Below are 22,061 nucleotides of genomic sequence, written 5' to 3'. Positions count from 1 at the left end.
TGGGAACTTTGGTCCATCAGACCTAGGCTGATGGATGTCTCTACAGTCATGCATTGCTTAATGAATGGGATATGTTCTGAGATGTGCCTTGTTAGGCAGTTTCATGTCTGTGTGGACATTGTGCAGTGTCGCTACATAAAGCTAGGTGGTACGGCTGGCTGCGTATTTTGGCTGTATGGTGTAGCCTATTGCTTTTCACTGCAAACCAGGATAGCATGTTAATACTGAATGCCTGAGACACTTGTAGCACAATGGTAAGTATTTGGAAACATAAACCTGGAAAATATACAACAGCGACAAGGTCGAGTGTTTGGTACAGTGCCACTTGAATTGCACACAGCTCATATCAGAGTGCCTGTGTTTAAGTCCTGGCTCTGCTTCTGATTTCATTTTCTTGCTAATATATACCCTGGTACAGGTGATCAGTCAACTGCTTGGATCCCTGCCACCCATGTGGGAGACCTGCATTGATTTCTCAGCTCCTCACTTCCAGGTTAGCTCAGTCTTGACTATCTTGGGCTTTTGGGGAGTGAACCAGTTGACGGCAGCTCTCTGTGTGTCTCTCTCTGTCTCTGTGCTTTTCAAATAAAAATTAATTTAAAAAGGTACAGTAAAAAGATGATATAACAGATAAAAAATGATACACGTGCATAAGGCACTTAACCATGAATGGAGCTTGCAGAACTGACTTGCTCTGGGGAGTCAGTGAATAAGTAGGGAGTGAATGTGGTGGCCTAGACATTGCATGCTGTGCACTACTGCAGACTTTATAAACACTGTACACTTAGGCTTCTCCAAATTTATTAAAAACAACTCTTCAAAAATAAATTCACATTCGCTTACTGTAACTTCTTTATACACTTTTAACTTTTTTAAACTCTCTGGCAATAACACAGCTGAAAACACAGATATACAGCTATACAACATAATTTTTATGTCCTTATTGTATAAGCCTTTTTCTATTTATAGCGTGTTTTATATTTTAAACTTTGTTAACAGCTAAGACACAAAAGCACACATTAGTCTAGGCCTACACAGGATGAGGATTGTGGATATCACCGTGTTCCGCCTCCACATCTTGTTCCACTGGAAGGCCTTCAAGGGCAGTAACATGCTGGCGCTGTCCTCCCCTGGGGTAGCAGCACCTTCTTGACACCTCCTGAGGGGCCTGCCTGAGGCTCTTATTGAGGAGCTGTCACTCTTTTTAGAAATATGTTTATGGTAGTTTGCTTGGTTTCTTTCTTCATCATAAATTTGCTAGTGAGCAGAGAATGTGCCACACACATTTCTCTTGATGATTGAAAACCTTTTGGTATTGAGATTCATGTTTTCATGAACTGAGTCTGCCAAAGCTTCTACTAAAATTCACTGTGAGGGGCCAGCGTTGTGGTTTAGGGTAAAGCTGCTGCCTTCGGTGCCAGCATCCCATGTGGGCTCCAGTTCGAGTCCTGGCTGCTCCACTTCTGATCCAGCTCTCTGCTATGGACTGGGAAAGCAAAGATGGCCCAAGTCCTTGGGCCCCTGAACCCTTGTGAGAGACCTGGAAGAAGCTGCTGGCTTTAGATCAGCACAGCTCCAGCCATTGAGGCCAACTGGGGAATGGACCAGATAATGGAAGACTTTCTCTCTCTGCCTCTGCCTCTCTGTAACATTGCTTTTCAAATAAATAAATAAATATTAAAAAATCATTGAATTTTCTTGGGATTCTTCCTTCTCCTGCAGTTTCCTTTAGTCTTGCCTCTTCTTCAGATTTGTGTTCATGTGGCGATAGGATTTTTTCAGCTCATTATAATCTTAACAGACCACTGTTCTCTACGTGGTCTGTTGCTGACCAAAACATCGTTATACAGTGTGTGACTAGCTCCCAGAGGCATCTGATGTTCGGAGTGTGGGTATGTATAGTTGTGGGCCCCTTCTCACTGGGTTTGCTGGTGACCAAAGACAGTATTTATGTCCAGACTTTAACTGGCATCAAGGGCTCACCAATGTTGCCATTACTATCACACAGATCCTTACCTCTTCCCCTACCCTGTATGTGTATTCTGTGGGCATTTTTCTATTATACTTGTATTCGTAGTGCTCATTCATTGTAACTGTGCAATGGAAATGGATTTACAAGGTGGTAGTGTGTCTTGATAGATAATTTCTGAATTTCCTCAATCATCATCCATATAGTTTAGTGGGGAATGCAAAATGAATGCCTACTTTGTGAATGGCACTGAGGGTTGATTTCTAATTCATAAAATCCTTAACGTAGTTTTGAATAATACTTCTGTTTAGGAAATTCCTTTAAACCATAACATGTTGCAGTTCTTGGAAAAATTACATAGAAGTCTAGTGTTTGGAGTCAGGAAACTGTTGTGTCACTTTTTAAATATGATGTCAGTGTTGGTACATTTAACCTCTGAACTTTGTTTTCCTTCTCTGTAAAATGGGGATGCTAATAATACTTTTGTTTAGGATAGCTGTGGGGATATATGAAAGTATTTTGTAAACCATATACATTTCATTTATTGACTAAGCTACTCTTGCCAAACTACCTAAATTAGAATGGAGGTGATTTGGATCAAGTCCCTGAGTTCACAGCCTAGAGCCAAATTGCATTTGTCCATTCTACTTGGAAGGTGGGGGTACGTCAAAGATGTATGGTTTTAATCTTATTTTGTGAGAGGCTGTGCCTACTCTAACCCCCATTGCTTCCATTAAAAAACTTGAAAATAGTTCATTTTCTGTTCCTAATTACTTGGCAGAAATGTAGAATAGAGAGAAACTAGTAACAACCAACCTTTCCTTTGCACTTACAGATCAACAAAAGGGATTCTTGGGTCCTAGAGACCAAAGAAAGAATCAGCAGGAATGCCCAGGGTGAATTGATGGATTGCAGAGCCTGGCTGGTAATTACTTTCACTGAGCTAAAGCATTAACTTCATACATGGGAGCAGGGCCAGATGAAAATCAGAATTTGGACCTCTTCCCCTCCTGTGGATATCCCACACTTTCTTCTGGATGCAGTTTTTGCTTTGTGGGATATCCCTGCTTCCCTTCCTGGGACCTGGCATGGCTTTTCATGCCCCACCCTGGCAGTCTAGAGTTGTGACTTTTGTTTTGGTTGTCCTGGGCAACTATTAGTTGGGATAATGACAACTTAGGTTAGCCAGCTTTCTAGGGTGACAAGAAATCCCAGTTTCTCAAGAATTCTTCTGGACACTTGATATTGACAGATTTATCTCACATTGGTGCTCACATTTCTAAATGGCAAACTTTTAGCTTTTAGAGTTTCGTGACACTTCTTACCATGTGCATACCTAACTGCAAACTAGGTGCTGGTGTGTCGTCTCGGGAAGGCAAGTGGGTTTCATTTCATAGGCTAGCATGTGTTGGTTGTCGACAGCTTCCAACTCTGATATTCTGTGAAAGACTGGGAAGCCATGGGGATTTTCTTCTTCTTCTTCTTCTTTTTTTTTAAGATTAATTTATTTATTTGGTAGGCAGAGTTATAGAGATACAGAGGCAGAGAGAGAAAGAAGTTTTCCATTTGCTGGTTCACTCCCCAGCCGACCACAACAACTGGAGCTGGGCCGATCCAAAGTCAGGAACCAGGAACTTCTTCTGGGTTTCACATGTGGGTGCAGGGGCCCAAGCTCTTGGGCCATGTCTACTGCTTTCCCAGGCCATAGCAGAGAGCTGGATCAGAAGAGGAGCAGCTGGAACACAAACAGGAGCCCATCTGGGATGCCAGCACCAGCAGGTGGTGCTTTACCCACAGCACCAGCCCCTGGGGATTTTCAGTGACATGATTATTGAGTAATGTGTGTTTGCTGTCAGTTGGGAGGGGCATGTCCGTGCTTTTGGATGGATGTCGAATCCATAGAACATGAGAGCTCATTTAATCTACTCTCATTCTTAACTCTCCCATTGTACAATGGAGAATATGGGTATCTATAAAGATGGAGGTGCTTTCAGTTCATGAGAACCAAAAGTAGACTTGAACTCAAGTTTTCCGAATTTGAGTTCCTTGTCATCTTATGTGGAGACTAATAGTAGCTACCTATGAGATTGACAGAGAGTTAAATAAAAAAAAAAAAAGTATGTTAAAAGCACTCATGACTGACTCTGATGAAAACTTAATAAATTAAAGCAAAAATGTAATTGTTGTCATCACACTTCATTCATTGTGCCTGCTACCATATTTTGTAAGGTAGGCAAGTAGTTGAATATTTTATGTCATTTTGTTGGATCCTAATTTTTGCTAACTAAATCATGTATGCAGCTTATGATTCTAATGAAAGAAAATTTGACAGTGGCACTCATGAAGGCTTTGGTTGTAGATAATGAATGATAATTTTGAATTTTATACATTTCTGTGTGTTTGAGTTTCTTGTATGAGTCCTCAAGTATCAGCTTGAAATGGTAGGTATTCAGTATGATCAGTCTCATGTGTTTCCATGAATATGAAATGTTTAATGTTTTGAAGTATCCTGGTCCCATCAGTCCCATCAGCATAGGGCTTTAAGTTGAAAGACTTTAGTTATGATAACTGGTATAATGTTGTTATTTGAAGGATCAGACTTTCGTATAGTTTTTAAAGACATGGGAATATACTACAATATATTAATTGAAGAGAAATGGACATGAAGCTGTATAAAATATTTAAGGAGAAAAAAATCAGGTCTCTTGTATCTTGGTTAGATAGTGAATGGTTCATGCCATTTTTTGTGGTATTGGTGCTGTCTCTGATGTCCTTGCTATCTCTCTAGGAGTGTTGCCTTGAGAAAGACTGTGGGCATTGGAGTCACATGTGTTTGAGGCTCCACCCATTTTCCTCATTTAAGAGCTTTGGTGTTGGTTAAGTTGGGGGGTCTCTGAGCCCTAGCTATTTAGTTGGGATGCCAAAACCTTGGATAGCTTTCTTAATCCTGAAAGTGGCTTGCTCTCGGAGGTGCTTAGTAAATGTTAGCTCCTTTTCTCCTCCTAACCACAACCCTTACCTCCTACCTCCCTTCGCTGGCAGTTCACAAGGATCAATTCAGAGAATAAATAACTTGGAAAGTTTTAGTTTCATACTAACATTTCCAGTGGTTTGTCTTTTAAATCATCTCTTTACTGTAAAAGTCTTGGTTCCTATAAATCTCATACCCTTGGGAACCAAGCTCATGACAGTCTTGAAGTGTCTAACTTCAAAGGATGAGAAAATCCGAGCAAGCCAGACTCCTGATGTCTTCTCTGGAGTGGTGTGTGTGAGTGTGCCTCTCCCTTAGGAGAATGTGTGGTGACCGCCTCACCATCCACCTCTCTCTGGCTGTGATGATGGAGGGTGTGGAGAGGACTCAGGGGCTCAGGGTTTATAATTGCATGGCTGTCTGGCCTTTCCTGAGCATTCTTTTCCCTTCCAGGATTCCTGTAATTGTCATCAGATGGCTCAGTCTCCCAAATGTTTCCGGTATTGCAGTGGCTTCTGGAGTGTGTTAAAAAAAAAAAAAGGCCAGAATCAGCAGTCATCATTTGTTTGGGTCTGTTTTGTGTAAATGTGTGTACATGGGGTATCTCTGGAGTACAGAAAATTCAGTCAGATATGGAGTCCCTCTTACCACCTCTCTTGGGTCTTCCTGCTTCCTTTGCTGATTCGTTTCCACCTGTACTACCTTAAAGAGCCCCTTCCCCTCCCCCAAAAAAGCAAGGAACAGTGGATCCAGTGTTCCTATTTTCAGCTATGGTCAGCTTTCCTTTTACTCTTATTTCTGGCAACTTTATAGAGTGTTCCACATTTCTTGGATCTGCTAAAGGCCTTTGGGAGGTTGGACTGGACAGTGAGTGAACCCTGTGAAGAATGTTTCAAAGTTTTGGGCCATCCTAGGCATGGTGCAAAGGCATGAAATGGACACTGAATTTTACTTGATAAAATCTGAATGACAGAAATTATAGCATTAATTGGCAAAGCTGGTGTGATTGTGGAAAGAACAGTCTAAAGCACAGATGTGGCAAAGATGGATGTGTTCAGAGCAGAGTATGTAGTCAGTCAGCAGCAAAATAAGAAAACGTCGTAAGTTCGTGTTCAGATTTTGGAAACAGATCAGCTTAAAAATTCTAATTTTATGGTGAGTGCTGTCAGTAAACTTAAATGTAAGACAGAAGGTTATAGAAGGAATGGCCCATGTTCTCCAAAGGGTTTGCATTCTGAGACTTGAAGGATGTTTGAATTTTCCTTTGTCATAAGCCTGTATCTGAAAGCACAAATACAAGAAGTTTTTTTGCATTTTTTTCCTATCAGATAAGTTCTTATAACTTGACCTTGACACTGCTTTTCTAGGAAAGGAAATATTGCTTTAAATGAGGAAGGACAGCTAATTAAATAAAACAACAACAAAAGTTGAGTGATTGACAGGTCTAAATTCATATGTTACGCCTCCCCACCAATTCCCCTAGCAGGCTCTGACTAGAAAGGTGAGTTTGGATAAGATTGCTCAACTAGATTATATAGGAAAGTGTAAAATTGAAGAAAACTAAGGCTGTTTCTTCTGATTCATGTTGTTGGCTAAGAAACGGTGTTTCTTAAAAGCCAGTCTTTTTTCTTTTGGAGGGAGGGTGTTTGGCCTGGAGGTTAAACCACCACTTGGGATGCCCCCATCCAATACTGGAGTGTTTAGGTTTGAGCTATGGCTCCTGACTTCAGCTTCCTGCTAATGTGCACTGTGGGAGGCAGCAGGTGTGAATCAAAATTTGGGCTCTTGACACTCCTGTTGGAGACCTGCAATGAGATCCTGATTCCTGACTTTGGCCTGGCCCAGTCTCAGCTACTGGGGGCACTTGGGGAGTGAACCTACAGATGGCAGCTCTCTCAGCCTTTTGAATTAAAAATGTAAAAAGCCACTTGGGCTCTTTAAAGAAATTTTGTTATATAAATAACAGTGACAGAGAGAGAGAGAGGCAGAAACCTATATCTTCCATCTGCTGTTCATGCCACAAATGCCCACAACAGCTGGGGCTATGCTAGGCTGAAGCTGGGAGCCTGGAATGCCACCTGGGTCTCTCACATGTGTGCTAAGGACCCAAGCACTTAGACCATCATCTGCTGCCTTCTCAGGCACATTAGCAGGAAGTAGGATCAGACTGGAGGAGGCGAGATTGAAACTTACACTCCCTTCTGAAATGCTAGCCTAACCAAGCAGCATCTTAACCCGTTGCACCACAGTGATGAGTTCATAACATCTAAGTAGTGAAGCAGTTCATTGTGTTCCGGTGCCTCTGTTTGTCTAATGATGGGGTATTCGTTTAACTTGCAGGGATCCACTTCTGGGTGTGATATTGACTGTTGTGCTTCTTTACATAAAACAGTACTTTCATAGTTGTTATTTGGATCTTTGGAAATAATGGTCATACATACTGATGCCTATCTCACCCCTCTCTTCCCTGATGGCTGAGGGTACAGTATAGGAAGAGGCCCCAGATCCCAGTGAGTAAAGTAGAATTCCTGTAAAAAGCCTCAGTCATAGTGATTGCTTGCCCCCTGGCAGTGATTGGTCTTAACCAGTAGGTGCACGGCTAAGTTCTGGCCAGTAATTTGTGAGAGGAAGTCTGCTGGGAGAGGGTAGTGAGAGTCTTCCATCTGGAATGGAATACAGATTACTTCCCAGGAAGGTGACTATGGTGTTTGGAGAGGCAGTGCGCCCTCTTGGCCTGCAGTGAGGAAGGCAGAGCCTGCAGCACTGGTACCCAGCATTGGGGGCTACTGCTGGCTTTTTGCTTCGTAACTCATAGCTAAGTCACAGTCCACTGTGTGTTCTGTGAAGAATCTTCTGTTTCAAGATGTGAAGGGCAAGTGCAGTTCTTGGTGGGATGCAAACTAGAACTGACTCTTCCCAAAGCAAATGCACTCCAGCCCATGAATTCATTTCCTCAACCATCTCATCCTCACTGCTGGTGTTATCTTGATGAAAGGTATTGTGGGGCAAACACATCCATGTTTATTAATTTATTTTGTTTCTGCTATTCGGATACTCTTTGCTTAGGCAATTTATTTCTGCTTTGGATTGTTAAGATTGATAGGACGAACAAAAAGAGTGTGAAGTGTTGGGAAATAGTCTGAAAAAACATTGTGCTGTTAGAGAAGTGATTCTGTTTTCTCAGTTAGTATTCGTTTGGCCTATTAGGCTTGTTTTGGTGTCTGATTTTGTTGACAGTCCTGTTATTATATTAAAGTTGTTTCTTGTAGTATATTTTCCATTTTAGTTAAGAAAACTCATTTCATTTCCTAAGATGAATTATAATTAGGACTGTTTAGTACTGAGAATCTTTTCTCACTTAATACTCCTAATAAGATACAAATGTTCTAAATGTCCTTATGAGTGGATTATATTTAGGGAGGAATCCACTTATTTTAGTTAACTAATCCCTTTGCTTTTGTATCCTACATTCTTATTAGGCTCTCACGTTCTTGTTCTATGTGGAATTCCTTGTGAAATCAGATCTCAACAAACAGTGTTATTAACTTTCAGGGTCAGTGGTACTGAAAATGTCAATGAAGTTTGTTAACTCTACACATCTTGTTTTTATAGCACTCTTGCTTTTTTAAACATTGACAAATATTCCCTCTTCTTGCAAAGTGAATTTTATTTTTTTTTAAATGTTTGTTTATTTTCATCAACTTGAAAGGCAGAGTGACAGAGAGGTCTTCCATCTGCTGGTTCACTCCCCATATGCAACAGCTGGCCATAGGCCTGGAGCCCCTGCTGGGTCTCCCATGGGGTTGGCAGGGGCCCATGTACTTGAACCATCATCTGCTGTCTCCCGGAGTGCTTTAGCAGGAAGCTGGATGGGAAGTGGCACACCGGGACTTGAACCAGTGCTTAGATATGGGATGCAGGTGAATTTTACTTCTTAGTTGGTTCCTTTCTGATATCTTTGGTTTTACTCCCTAGAATAAGATAATTAAATATATTTGAAAGTGTCTGCTCTATTCTTCTGACTCCTTTTGAAATCTGGGAATGTTTTTTCTGGCTCCTTGGATCTCTAGATGCTATATATCCTTGTCCTTTTGTGAGAAATCTGGAAAAGTCCCAAAAAAGCTAACTGGTTATGGTATTGGATCATAGTGAACTGTTTTTGCCTACTTTCTAGGATTCTGTGTTTTACTTTTCTTGATGACCACATCCTTCATTCAGAGGAAAGCAGATAAGTTGTGATGAAATGTTGAAGAACTTGACCAATGGAGTTACACATTTTGAGTTCAAATATTGTCTTCACTGTTTGCTGTTCTCATACTCTTAGGCAGGTTGTTTGACTTCATGGGGATTACCATTCTACTTACCTTGTCAGTTGTTAAGAAGATTATATGAGACAGGCGCCGGGGCTCAATAGGCTAATGTCCGCCTGCCGCGCTGGTACCTCGGGTTCTAGTCCCGGTCGGGGCGCCAGATCTGTCCCGGTTGCAACTCTTCCAGTCCGGCTCTCTGCTGTAGCCTGGGAGTGCAGTGGAGGATGGCCCAAGTCCTTGGGCCCTGCACCTGCATGGGAGACCAGGAGAAGCACCTGGCTCCTGGCTTCGGATCAGCGCAGTGTGCCAGCTGCAGTGGCCATTGGGGGGTGAACCAACGGCAAAGGAAGACCTTTCTCTCTGTCTCTCTCTCTCACTGTCCACTCTGACTGTCAAAAGAAAAAAAAAAAAAGATTATATGAGAATTGATGCAAAATACACCTGGTGCTTATGAAGTATATAGTCGGTATGATGGTGTCTAGTTGAAGTTTTAAGAATACTATTTTATCTGTTTCTCTTTTGATCCTTACAACTCTGCTGTGAAAAATGTACTATTATTAACGATATTTTATGAGGAAAGTCATAAAAACAGTATGTAACTGTGTTATTAGTAAGAGTAGGAATTACAATCTAGATTTCTCCCCTAATTTTTTATACTTGACAGTAAATTGGGTCTTTAGGAAGTCTCCTTGATTCTGTGATATCATCAACCAGAGGTGTAGCTGGGACATGCATCAATTTATATTTCTCTTATGAGAACATTTATTTCCTTCTGTTTTTTATTTAAAAGTCAGAGAAAGGAGAGAGACAGAGATATTCTATCTGTTGATTCCTTCCCACCCCCCAAAATGCCTGCAACAGCCAGGACTGTGTCAGGCCAAAGCCAGGAGTCAGAAACTCAAACCAAGTCTCCCACACAGATGCCAGGACAGAAGTATTTGGGCCATCATGTCTTGCCTTCCAGGGTGCACATTAGTAGAAAACTAAGTTGGAAGTGGAATAGCCTGAACTTGAACCAGCCTTCCAATACAGAGTGCAAGTGTCCCAAGCAGCAACCCAACGGCTGTGCTGCATCCCCTACCCCCAGTCCCTATTTCTTAAATTTGGTCTAATAGTGAGTTATTTCATTTGTTCTAGAATAATTAACAGAGGCATTTCTCAGTTTGCCTGATTCTGAAACACACAATTTTCAGTGGCCATAGTTAACTAAATAACACTGGTCCCCCAACAACACAGTCCACATTTTAGTTTCCATGTTTTATTAACTGTAAGTTATTGTATAAAGTACCTCTAGTTCTTCCTGTTATTTCGTTCACAGACAGCAAAGCAAATAGTGTGTCAACTCCTTGTCTCCTAGTGATAAATCCACTTAATAACAATGGAGACACAAAAGAGGGAATTAACCAACAAAGATCAAAGTGCAGCAAAGAAATCAAAAGTGTTAAAAGTGAGGTGAAATGGGAACTAATTGTAAATAGGCTTCTAAAAAATTAGCTGGCCAAGGGAATTTCAACCCTGCTAGTGTTGTAGAGACCCTATAGATGCAACCAGGGGAACTTAATGATGTGAGACTAATTTATCAATGTAAAGAGGAGGTTAAAATGAAAGGATGAAGATGTCACCAAGGAAAGGATTTCGTATTTTAAGGACACTCAGAGGTATTGTGTAACTATGGAAAACATAAAGAATAAAATGTTGGAAGCTAATCCAAACTTAGAAGGAGTATGCCAATTCACAAAGGTATTGAAATGCTGCAAGTTCTGAATTGTAAATTATACAATGGGAAGAAGACAACACTGTCCAAACTACTATTGGTACATTTTTATCAACAAATAAAATACTTGTATTCTCAGAGTCTCTAATACTTTACATTAGTTTAATCAAAAAATTTACTTTTTCCATTTTCCTATATATTTATAAAATAAAAAGGTTTTTAATATTTCGATAAAATTTTAAAGATCATAGAACAATCATATCTTTCCTATTGTTTTTTTAAAGAATTATTTTATTTATTTAAAAGACAAAGTTACGGAGAGAAGTAGAGTTAGAAAGAGAGAGGTCTTCCATCTGCTGCTTTACTCCCCAAATGACCGCAACAGCCAGAACTGAGCTGATCTGAAGCCAGGAGCCAGGAGTTTCTTCCAGGTCTCCTACAAAGGTGCAGGGGTCCAAGCACTTGGGCAATCTTCTACTGCTTTCCCAGGCCATAGCAGAGAGCTGGACTGGAAGAGGGGCAGCTGGGACTAGAACCAGCACCCATATGGGATGCCGGCAGTGCAGGCAGAAGATTAACCTATTGCACCAAGGTGCTGGCCCCAGAAATTATTCTTTAAAAAAAAAAAAGGTTTATTTATTTATTTGAAAGGCAGAGTTAGAGAGAGAAGGAGATGGGGAGAAAGGCAGAGACAGAGAGAGACTTTCCATCCACTGGTTCATTCCCAGATGGCCACAATGGCCGGGGCTAGGCCAGGCTGAAGCCAAGAGCCTTGAGCTTCTTCCAGGTCTCTCACGTGGGTGCAAGGGTCCAAGCACTTGGGCCATCTCCAGCTGCTTTTCCCAGGCCATCAGCATTGAGCTTGATCAGAGGTTGAGCAGCATGGACATGAACCAGTGCCTATATGGGATACCAGCACTGCAGGCAGCGGCTTTACCTGCTATGCCACAATGTTGGCTCCAATGGTAGGTACTCTTATAAGTGAAGTGAATATATCAATGAAGTAGACAGACAAAACCTGCCTTTGTGAAATATTTATAGCAACATAGATTTATTGTGTATCTGCCATGTGATACAGTACATACATGTATGTGAATAAAAAGTAGTCTTTTTTTCTGAAAGAACTTGCACTCCAGTTGATTGATGAGAGGCAAGATCATTATTCTGCAACATATGCATATCATATATATAAGACATTTCTGTGAATGTTATGGCAAGGAAAAATACAAGGCATTATAAAGAGTCTAGAGGATGGGCATCTGACTTAGAGCCTAAGAGTATGAGGTTGCTGGGAGAGGCAGGGAGATAACCTGGATGACTTCTTTTGGAAATGCTGTGTTGAAGAGACAGTAGTGAGAAAGGTCTTTATGGAGAACACAGAATGTTTTCAGAAAGTTGAGTGTCAGGGCCAGTGTGGTATTGTAGAAAGTTAAGCTGCCACCTGCGATGCCAGCATCCCAGATGGGCACCAGTGTGTGTCCTGGCTGTTCCACTTCCATTCCAGCTCCCAGCTAAGCACTGAAAGATGTTCAAGTACTTGGGCCCCTGCAGCCATGTGGGAGATCCAGATGAAGCTCTTGGCTTTGGTCCAGCCCAGCCCCGGCCTTTGCAGCCATTTGAGGAGTGAACCAGCAGATGGAGGACCTCTGTCTCTCTCTCTCTGTGTAAGTCTGCCTTTCAAATAAGTAAAAAATAAATCTTATGAAAAAAGAGAGATTAAAGAAAGTGGAGGGTTGCCAGAGTTTATAGGGCAAGATAGGAGTGAAGTCAACAGTGCCATGGAGATTACAGGCAATGGGAAGAGTCCTTAGGGTCCTCCTTCTGAGTTCCTTTTCTTTTTTTCTTTTTTATTTGACAGGCAGAGTTAGACAGTGAGAGAGAGAGAGACAGACAGACAGACAGACAGAGAGAAAGGTTTTCCTTCCACTGGTTCAGCCCCCAAATGGCCGCTATGGCCAGCGTGCTATGCCTATCTGAAACCAGGAGCTAGGTGCTTCTTCCTGGTCTCCCATGCGGGTGGCAGGGCCCAAGCACTTGGGCCATCCTCTACTGCCCTCCTGGGCCACAGCAGAGAGCCGGACTGGAAGAGGAGCAACTGGGACTAGAACCCGGATCCCATATGGGATGCTGGCACTGCAGGCGGAGGATTAACCAAGTGAGCCACGGTGCTGGCCCCCTGAGTTCCTTTTCAATTGAGGAATAATTTGGCACAGAGAAAATTGACACATTTGTACAGTGTAGTTTGGTGTGTTTGTGTGTCCCTTAGGATGAAGAGTATTCACATTATTCTTTAAAATCTCTTTGTGCTCTGCAGGGACAAACCTGTCCTCTTAGCTTAGCACTTGGCCACCACTCACCTGCTTTCTGCCCTTGTGGTCTTGCCTTTTCTAGAATATCGTATAAGTGGAATTGCATAGTGTATAATCTTTTAGGTCTGGTTATTTCACTTAACATGGTACTTTTCAAATTCATTCATGCTGTTGCACAGAAGAACCTTTGTACTTTAGCAGAATTGTCTGTGAGATTTGATTGGAGGATGCAATTCAGAAGACCATGGCTAGAGGCTTTCACTGTAGTCCAGCCAGGTACTATTTAAGCTAAGGGACCAGAGTTGCAAAAGAGGGGCTCGCTTTGGGTAGTGTGTGTGAGGGGAAATTGGTCTGAAATGAGGTAGGGCTCATAGAAGTGAGAGCACGTGGTAGTGAGGAGACCTTGCATATTGGGTACATGTAGTGTTATTCTGAGGTGGTGCCAGCAGAATGTGGGGCCTAAGAAGTCATTGCTTTTTTTCCTTCCTTATCCTCTCATCTTTTCCTGAATGAAATTTGCTAGGCACTGATCTTCACCTATTAATGTACTCCCTGTTATCTTCATCCTACCTCATCACTCCAAGAATTTGCTTCCCACACTTCACTTTGGATTGTGGACAGCTGTTAAATAAACCTGTCACCTTTCAAGAGTGTCTTGGTCACACAGTGTCAGCTAACTCAGTTCACCTGCTGTTAGTCATTGTCTTCCATAGACCACAGTAAAGTAAATACCTACAGAGCTGGAAGGCAGAGTTCAGTACTCACACTGGCCTCGTGCTGGGGATTCTCTTTTGTAATGATCCTTAAAATCTTTGCCACCAGAAAGGGTTCTCTGGAGTGGTATTTTTTGAGGATACTGCATTTGAACCAGGTTGAGCCCTGTTGGACTAGAAGTAGTGATGCAAGAACATGATCTTATTCATTTTTAGGATGTGACTGGCTGATCTTTGGGGTAAGCTCCGAGTCAGCGGGGGTTCTGGAGCTGCTGCAGGCTTGTCTACCATCTAGCCTACGAGGGGAGTACTTTGGGAAGTGGTGGGCAATGTAGTTGCCCCTTCCAAGAAGAACTTTGTAGAGAAAGATGATTGACCTTCTAAGTGACTACACCCAAAATGTCTTAAGTAAAAAATAAGCCCATGACTGTCAATACAGCTGAAATTGCAGTTTATTCTCTGGAAAGCTCTGTGAGGTAAGAAGAATATTGTTCTCTCCCATAAGTGAGGAAATTGAGGTACAAGAGGTAAGGTAACTTGCTCAAAGTGAGACAGCTAGCCTTGGCAGAGCTGAGATCCAAACCCAGGCAGTCTGGTCCCCACATCCATGTTCTTCTATATTTGCTGTGCTGTCTTTAGAGTTCTAGATGCTAGTGCCAAAAGAACTCAAGAAAACTGTTTCGTTTCCCTATCCTTCTTTTTACACCTGAGGGAGGTGAAATCTGGAGAGAGCTCTGAGGTGACTTCCTCAAGATCACACAAGCTTGTGGGGTGAGTCTAGTTCCCCTGTGCCTAGTGATGGTCTGGTCACTCTTGGCAGCTTTGTGCTTTTGTCTTGGTTGCTTGTCAGGTTCCCGTCAGGGAAGACAGATGTTGCTGCAGTGAGCAGACTGGCAGAAGTGGTGTTTTATTCCATCCTTACCTTTGGCCTCAGCTCCCTCTTGAATGGGAATGCTCTGACTGGCTCACTTCCTGATCCCGCTGGCATTCATTGTTCCCAAGGGAGCCTGGAATCGCCATTATTCTTCTCTAGCCTGCTGTATTTAGTTGTCGAGTGTCTGATCTTCTGCTTTCTCTGTCTCTTCCTACTGACAGGTCAGGAGGGAGCAGCTGCCTGACCAGCTGGGTAGCTGTTGAGTTTTGGGATGGGGAGGAGAGGAGGGAGAAAACTGTTGTGGGGTTGGAGGTTACTGTTGCAGATCAGAGACCCTCCCCGGGGGTGCTGACCTTTGTGATTTGATCTCCCCGCCCCTGCTATACCATGGTCTTCATCTCAGAGCTCCCACCTCAGCTCCCCCTCAACATTTGGTGCCCTCTCTGTAGTTGGGGTTCAGAGCTAGAGAGATTGCTGATGGAACATTCGTTCTCATGAGACCTGGTTACGTAGCATCTAGGACAGAAAAGGGAGCTCTTGTCATACTAGCTTGCATTTCCTATTTGTTGTAAATTTATCTTGAGGAGCTACAGTTTGGGGGATAAATTAACTTTGTTTAATATTTGTTAATCTTTTTTATTTTAAAGTTTCTCATGTGTGTAGGCTTATTCAACTAGAGAGACTGATTTTTTTTCCTCTCCCGTTCCCTTCGCTTATACTGGGTCTTTTTTTTTTTTTTTTTTTTTTTTTTTTTGACAGGCAGAGTGGACAGTGAGAGAGAGAGACAGAGAGAGAAAGGTCTTCCTTTGCCGTTGGTTCACCCTCCAATGGCCGCCGCTGCAGCCGGCGCACCGCGCTGATCCTGGCAGGAGCCAGGAGCCAGGTGCTTTTCCTGGTCTCCCATGGGGTGCAGGGCCCAAGCACCTGGGCCATCCTCCACTGCACTCCCTGGCCATAGCAGAGAGCTGGCCTGGAAGAGGGGCAACCGGGACAGAATCCGGCGCCCCAACCGGGACTAGAACCCGGTGTGCCGGCGCCGCAAGGTGGAGGATTAGCCTATTGAGCCACGGCGCCGGCTCTATACTGGGTCTTTGTATGTAAAAATTTAAGCCCTGTTCTAGTCTTTTTCCTCTACCCAGGAATGAAGTTGCATATTAATGCATTTTGGTCACCATTCTCCAGTGACTTTCTGTTTCTCCACATTTTCTATAATTAAGAATGTCCTTCTCAATTTCAACTCAAAATACCTGAAAAGACTCCTTGTTTAGTTAAGAAAAAGCAAATTTCCCCAGGTAAGTCCCCATATGTTTTCTGTAAAAACTGGCATGCACTTTCTTTGTGTTTTAGCCTTGTCAAACAAGATCCTTACAGAGTAATCAGTAGGTCTAAGCCATTCAGCTCTTTTTGGCTGTTTAACTTTGGGTAATTTTAACTCTTTTCATGCTTTTCTGTCGCAGCAGAGGGTGTCCTTGATTTGTGCTACACCATCTTCAAGAGGTTTCCTTAGAAGACCATGAGTTCTAGGACTGCTTACTGTGTAGGTGCATATGCCCATACAGTGGGCCCTAGGAAGTTCTTGCTTGGAGACCACTTTCCTGAAGACGGTTGATTAAGAGTGGATGAAGATTTGATAAGGCTTGAAGCTTGTATGCTTTGGAGACCCTTTTAAAGAAAAGGCATGTGGGGATGGGTGTCTAGCAGTTAAGATGCCTATGTCACATATTTCATTGCCTGGATTCGATGCCTAGAACTGGACCCTAGCATCTTGCCATGCAGACCCAGGAAGGCAGCAGTAATGACTCAGGTAATTTAGTTCCTGCCACCCATGTTATAAACCTAGATTGAGTTCTAGCTCCTGGTCTACCCCTGGCCGTTGCAGACATTTGGGGAGTGAACCAGCAGGTGGAAGTTTTCTGTCTATGCCTATCAAATAAATAAATACTTTTTGAAAATCTCTGTTAAAAAGAAAAAAAACTATAGAAAAATATAAACTTTATAAAAAAAAATGAAATTCTATCACCCTAAGGTAGTCACCTGATCCATTGAATTTCTCTGGTCTAAATCCTTCCAGTTGTAGTATAACTTCTTTTAATTTTGGCTGCTGTGAAATGCAAAACAGCTGCTCATCCACAGTGTCAAACAGAGATGAGATGGAGACCCTGACAAACCTTGCTAGTCTGTTGCTTCAAGGCTTGCTTAGTCTAATCTGGAATCAAAATAAGAGCGTACGTGTGGATGTGACCTAACCTTGCCCAGTCAGGAATTAGGTTCAGCACAATAGAGTTAAAGATTCTAGTTCTTTCTCTAAAGTACATGAACATTCACTTAAAAAAAAAAAATGCACCAGAAGTGGTCTATAGGAAATGCTTCGTTGCATAAACACCTACATCGAAACCTTTCTCAGCACTAGATGTGATCATCCTTCTCCTGTTTGCAGAGGCTTAAAAGCTTGAATGGTCGTCTTCCGCTTTCATCGCCCACTCCCATCATTTGCCAAGCCCTGCACATATGTGATTTTAGTTTGCATTGTCTCTTGGAGCTGTCCGATTTTTGAAAGAAGTCATCTCGGCCGGCGCCGTGGCTCAATAGGCTAATCTTCCACCTAGCGGCGCCGGCACACCGGGTTCTAGTCCCGGTCGGGGCACCAGATTCTGTCCCGGTTGCCCCTCTTCCAGGCCAGCTCTCTGCTGTGGCCCGGGAAGGCAGTGGAGGATGGCCCAACTGCTTGGGCCCTGCACCGCATGGGAGACCAGGAGGAAGCACCTGGCTTCTGCCTTCGGATCAGCGTGGTGTGCCGGCCACAGCACGCCAGCCATGGCGGCCATTGGAGGGTGAACCAATGGCAAAAGGAAGACCTTTCTCTCTGTCTCTCTCACTACCCACTCTGCCTGTCCAAAACAAAAAAAAGTCATCTCAGGATGGCTGCGGAGATGGAGTGTTATATATAAAGTGAATTTGTGTCATCCTTTTACTTCTTTTCATCCTTACTGTTGTAGTAGTAACTGGTCACTTCACCGTCAAGCTCCGTTTAGGACACTCTACCTGCTGGATTGGAAGCTTTTTACCATTATTTGAAAGGCAGAGAGATCCTCCATCTGCCAGCTCATTCCCCAAATATCCACAACCAAAAGGGCTAAGCCAGGAGCCAGGAACTCAATCCAGGTCTCCCATAGGCGACCCAGTACTTGAGCCAAAATCTACCTCCTAGGATGCCCGGTATCACTGAACTTGAGTCAAGTGCTCGAAACCTGCACTCTGATACGGGATGCAAGTGTCCGAACTGGCTGCTTATCAACTTTACCAGATTCCCTGGAGGCTTTTTAAAAAATGAGTGTTGTGGCTCAGCAGGTTAAGCTGCTCCTTGGAATGCCTGCACTCCGTGTCTGGGTTCCTGGATTCAGTCCTGGCTACTCTGCACTTCCGATCCAGCTTCCTGTTAATGCACCTGGGAGGCAGCCAATGATGGCCCAAGTACTTGGGTTCCTGCCACACATGTGGAAGACCTAGATGGAGTTTCTGTCTCCTGGCTTTGGCCTGGCCCAGCCCCAGCTGTTGTAGGCATTTGGAGAATGAACCACTGTCTTTTCTCCGCGTGTGTGTGTGTATGTGTGTGTGTGTGCCTTTCACATAGATAAAAATAGTAAACATTAAAAAACAAATATGACTTTGTTCATCACTGTTGAATCTCAGATGTCGTGTATGGCAGGCAGTCCCCCTATTTCTGTGCGCACAGCTCTCCTGAAGTGTAAACCCGCTTACCTGCTCACCCCGTCTCTCCCTGACATTCTTTGTTGTGCCCCAGCTATCTATTGCTTCCCTGGTATACCTTTCATTTTACAGTCTTTTTCTTGAAGCACTTAATGCTTTGTCCCCGTGGGACAGTCATTTGTACACATGTGCAAAAGTAGGTGTAGTGCTCAAAAGTAGGTGTAAAAATTCTTGAAAGTACTTTGTCATTTAATTGAAGCAACTGTGGGCCCTCAAGTACTCAGAAACAAAGAGCAGTGCCGGACTAGTGCAAAGACTTCAGGGCGCATCCCTCAGAGCATGGTGAACCCCAGTTCCCATTTGCAGGGCACTTGTCCCCACCACACTGTGAGGTCTCCAGAAGGGACTGTGCTGCCTCGCTTTCTGCCATTGGGACAGTGGTAACAACTGTCAGACTGAAAAGGTAGTCACGTGTGATGCTACTCTTTGTTATTTGTATAATGCTTTTCTTATTTTAACCAAAAGGCAGAATTTTTGTCAGGCTTTCTATAAAAAGAAAATTGAATGGTATTTCATAATTAGTTGAGGTGCCACTAATTACATTGAAATTTTTAATTCTTTAAAATTCCAGTGTGTTTATGTATGTATCAAAAACTTAAAATTTATATTTGAAAAACTTTTTGGTATCCTTTGGCAAATTTGTAACTAAATCAGTAGTGATTGATCTATCTTAACCATAGCCTTGATATTTCATCTGAATTATGTATTTTACATTTTTGCACATCAAGGTACAAAGGTGAATATGGTAGTGATTTAAATAAAATAGAAGTTTAAGTTGTGAATTAATTTTTAATTTCAGTTTGTTGTGCAGATACTATGATCAAGTACTAAGTAAATAATATAAAGCAGTGCATATTGTTTGAAGCTTTTACTAGCTCTTCTCAAATAGATCTTAAATCTAAATCAATATTAAGACTGTCCTAAATAGTAAAAATGTTTCATTAGACATTCTGAGATTTGGATGCATTTGTAGACTCTTGAACCTTGTCTTATGCTGAAGAATAAGCTTAGCTAACATAAACATAAACCATTGTGATTTGCATAATTTATCTCTGCAGCATGACTATTGTGGAGTAAAACTGCTATTGTGGAAATCAGATTTGGGTTGTCTGAGTATTTGTGGGACTGGAGGAGGTTTTAGGGTTATGTTTGTGTTTAGATTAAATTTGAATGGTAAGTTAAGATTTATGGTGAGCAGTGTGCAGAATGTTTTATTTACTTTTTCAAAGCTTATGAATAAAAGCTACATCTGAATTTGATCTTCAGGAACTAAGTTTAGGAAATAGGGTATAATTCTGTTTTAATTATTTCCCTTAATTGCACCTTACTTCTGTTTATTTGCAAGTTGTATATTCAAGACATTAACGTATTTATTACCCTGTTACTAGATATATTTTACTTTCAACTAGAACCGTGCTTTCAAATTTTTAAGCTCTGAAAACAAGAGCAACATAAGATTTTACTTTTGCTGAAAGTACTGAATAATTATGCTCTGATATTTTCATTAAATGAAACACATACCCCTGATATACTTCAGATAAGTACGTCTTAAGAATTAGGCATGTCTAACCTCTTAGGAGGATTATTTACTTTTTCATTCATCCAATAATATAGTCTTTTTTCTGAAAATATTTGTCCATACTGTGTACTAGGAACTAGAGTGTATATAGTGGTGAACAAACAAAAATGTTTCTCTTCCTCAAAGAAATTTAGTCTGGTGGAGAAGAAAAACATGAAACCAGGCAGTCATAGCTCTGTAATGTGATAAATGCTATGAATCCTAAGGCCAGACTCCCAGCAGCAACAGAAATGAAGTCTAGCGACTTCCTGGAGGAAGTGACACCTCTGCCTCCTTGTTCTGCAGGGGTAGCCTGATGACAGTGTCTAGGAAGAGTGGCCAAGAATGGTCCAGAACTAGGGACAACGTTGGTAAAAGCCTAGAGTAAATAGAGAATTTACTTTTGAGAAAACTAGTATCTTAAAGCTTTAGGCAACTAGAACTCAGAAGGAGAACGCTCATCTTGTGTCAGAAAAATTTTCTTCATTATAATTGATGAGAAGATGAGTAGTCACTACGGACTTGTTTGATACCTCCTCCCCAAAATGGAAATACACATTTTGTAAAATTTGAATTTAACACAAATTAATAGTCATCGTAATCATAGTATGCAGATAACCCTACTTGTCATTTTGTAGCTGTCTTTTTAAATTTTAAGTTTTATAAAATTGGGGTAATACCAGATACACTGTTTTGCAGCTAATATTTTACACTTAATAAAAAAGCTCAGTAATGGTTTTCATAACATTGAGCTGGCATCAGATAAGATTTTTTAAAAATTTTCACTTTATTTGAAAGGCAAAGAGAGAAAGAGAGATATCTTTCATTCGCGGTTCACTCCCCAAACATTCACACCATCCAGGCCTGGGCTGGGTTAAAGTGAGGCCAGAAGCCTGGAACTCCATCCAGGACTTGCACATATGTGGCAGAGATTCAAGTTCGTGGACCATCATCTGATCATTTCTAGGGTGCTCATTAGCAGAAAGCTGGAATTAGAAGCAGAACCAGGATTTGAACTAAGGCACTACTACAAGCAGTGCCTTAACGACTGTGCTATAACCCACCCCTAAAATAGGAATTTCAGTGAGTATATATTATTCTACTATGAACCATTATTTATGTATAAGCACCTGTTATTGAAAAAGTAGGTTATTTTTAGCTTTGCTATTCTAAATATTGCTGCTGAGAATGTGTTTGTATTTAAATGTTTAATTAAGTCTCTGTTTATTTCCTTGGGGTAATAAAAAGGTATGGCATTTGCTCCATGTCCTCACTTCTTTTTTGCAGATAAAAACTGCTTGTCTTTCTTCTCGTTACCTCCCACTTACCTCCAAAATCAGTCTAGACCTGATAAGATGTGATCTTGAATCCAGATTTTCAGATCTTTGGAGCATTGTATCCAGGGATTTTTCTTAAGAGAGGAATTATATCTTTTACAGGGAATGTTCTTTAAGTGTATAATTAAGTAAGCTTTTGATTAATAACTTGGAATAGATCGGTTATTAAGTAAATACTTCTGTGGAATTAAGAATTGAAATGTGGAGTTTGAAAGAAAAATGGAATTTTTCCTTAAAGATGTTAAGAAAGTTGTTTTCCACAGAACCAGATAGATGACCCTAATTACTAGGAAGCACTGCAAGAGTTTTATCTCTTGCAGATTTTGTGCTTTTCTGGGGCTGAAATCCTGATGTCTTTATCTGTTCATCCTTTGTCCACCTTGGTGCCTAAAGCATCAGTATGTATTTGAAAATGCAATGGATTTTTAAAAAGGTTTTACTGAGATATATTCCAGATGCCATATAATTCATCTACTTAAGATGTTTTTATTGGTTTCAGTCTTTTTTTAATGTATTCACAGAGTATGCAATACATCAC

The 22,061-nt window shown here is 41.7% G+C and overlaps 1 protein-coding gene across 18 annotated transcripts in view; it reads left to right on the top strand.

The window, feature by feature from the left end:
- Positions 1-22,061, top strand: part of BNC2 (basonuclin zinc finger protein 2) — a 455,230-nt gene that overhangs the window by 75,821 nt on the left and 357,348 nt on the right. For 5 of the 18 annotated variants that reach the window (XM_089317397.1, XM_089317384.1, XM_089317383.1 and 2 more), the window contains exon 2: positions 419-493. The exons of 10 other annotated variants lie outside the window; for them this stretch is intronic. In XM_089317397.1, the coding sequence (XP_089173523.1) occupies positions 419-493 (75 nt within the window). Of the gene's footprint in view, positions 1-418; positions 494-2,809; positions 2,895-22,061 lie in introns of those variants that run through there. 3 more of the 18 variants (XM_089317391.1, XM_070052511.2, XM_070052524.2) reach the window with 3 other exon arrangements.

The sequence above is a fragment of the Oryctolagus cuniculus genome, chromosome 1 (genome assembly GCF_051225735.1).
Source record: "Oryctolagus cuniculus isolate XC-2025 breed Fujian yellow rabbit chromosome 1, ASM5122573v1, whole genome shotgun sequence".
Lineage (NCBI taxonomy): Eukaryota > Metazoa > Chordata > Mammalia > Lagomorpha > Leporidae > Oryctolagus > Oryctolagus cuniculus.
This window is presented reverse-complemented; position numbering and strand designations above follow the sequence as displayed.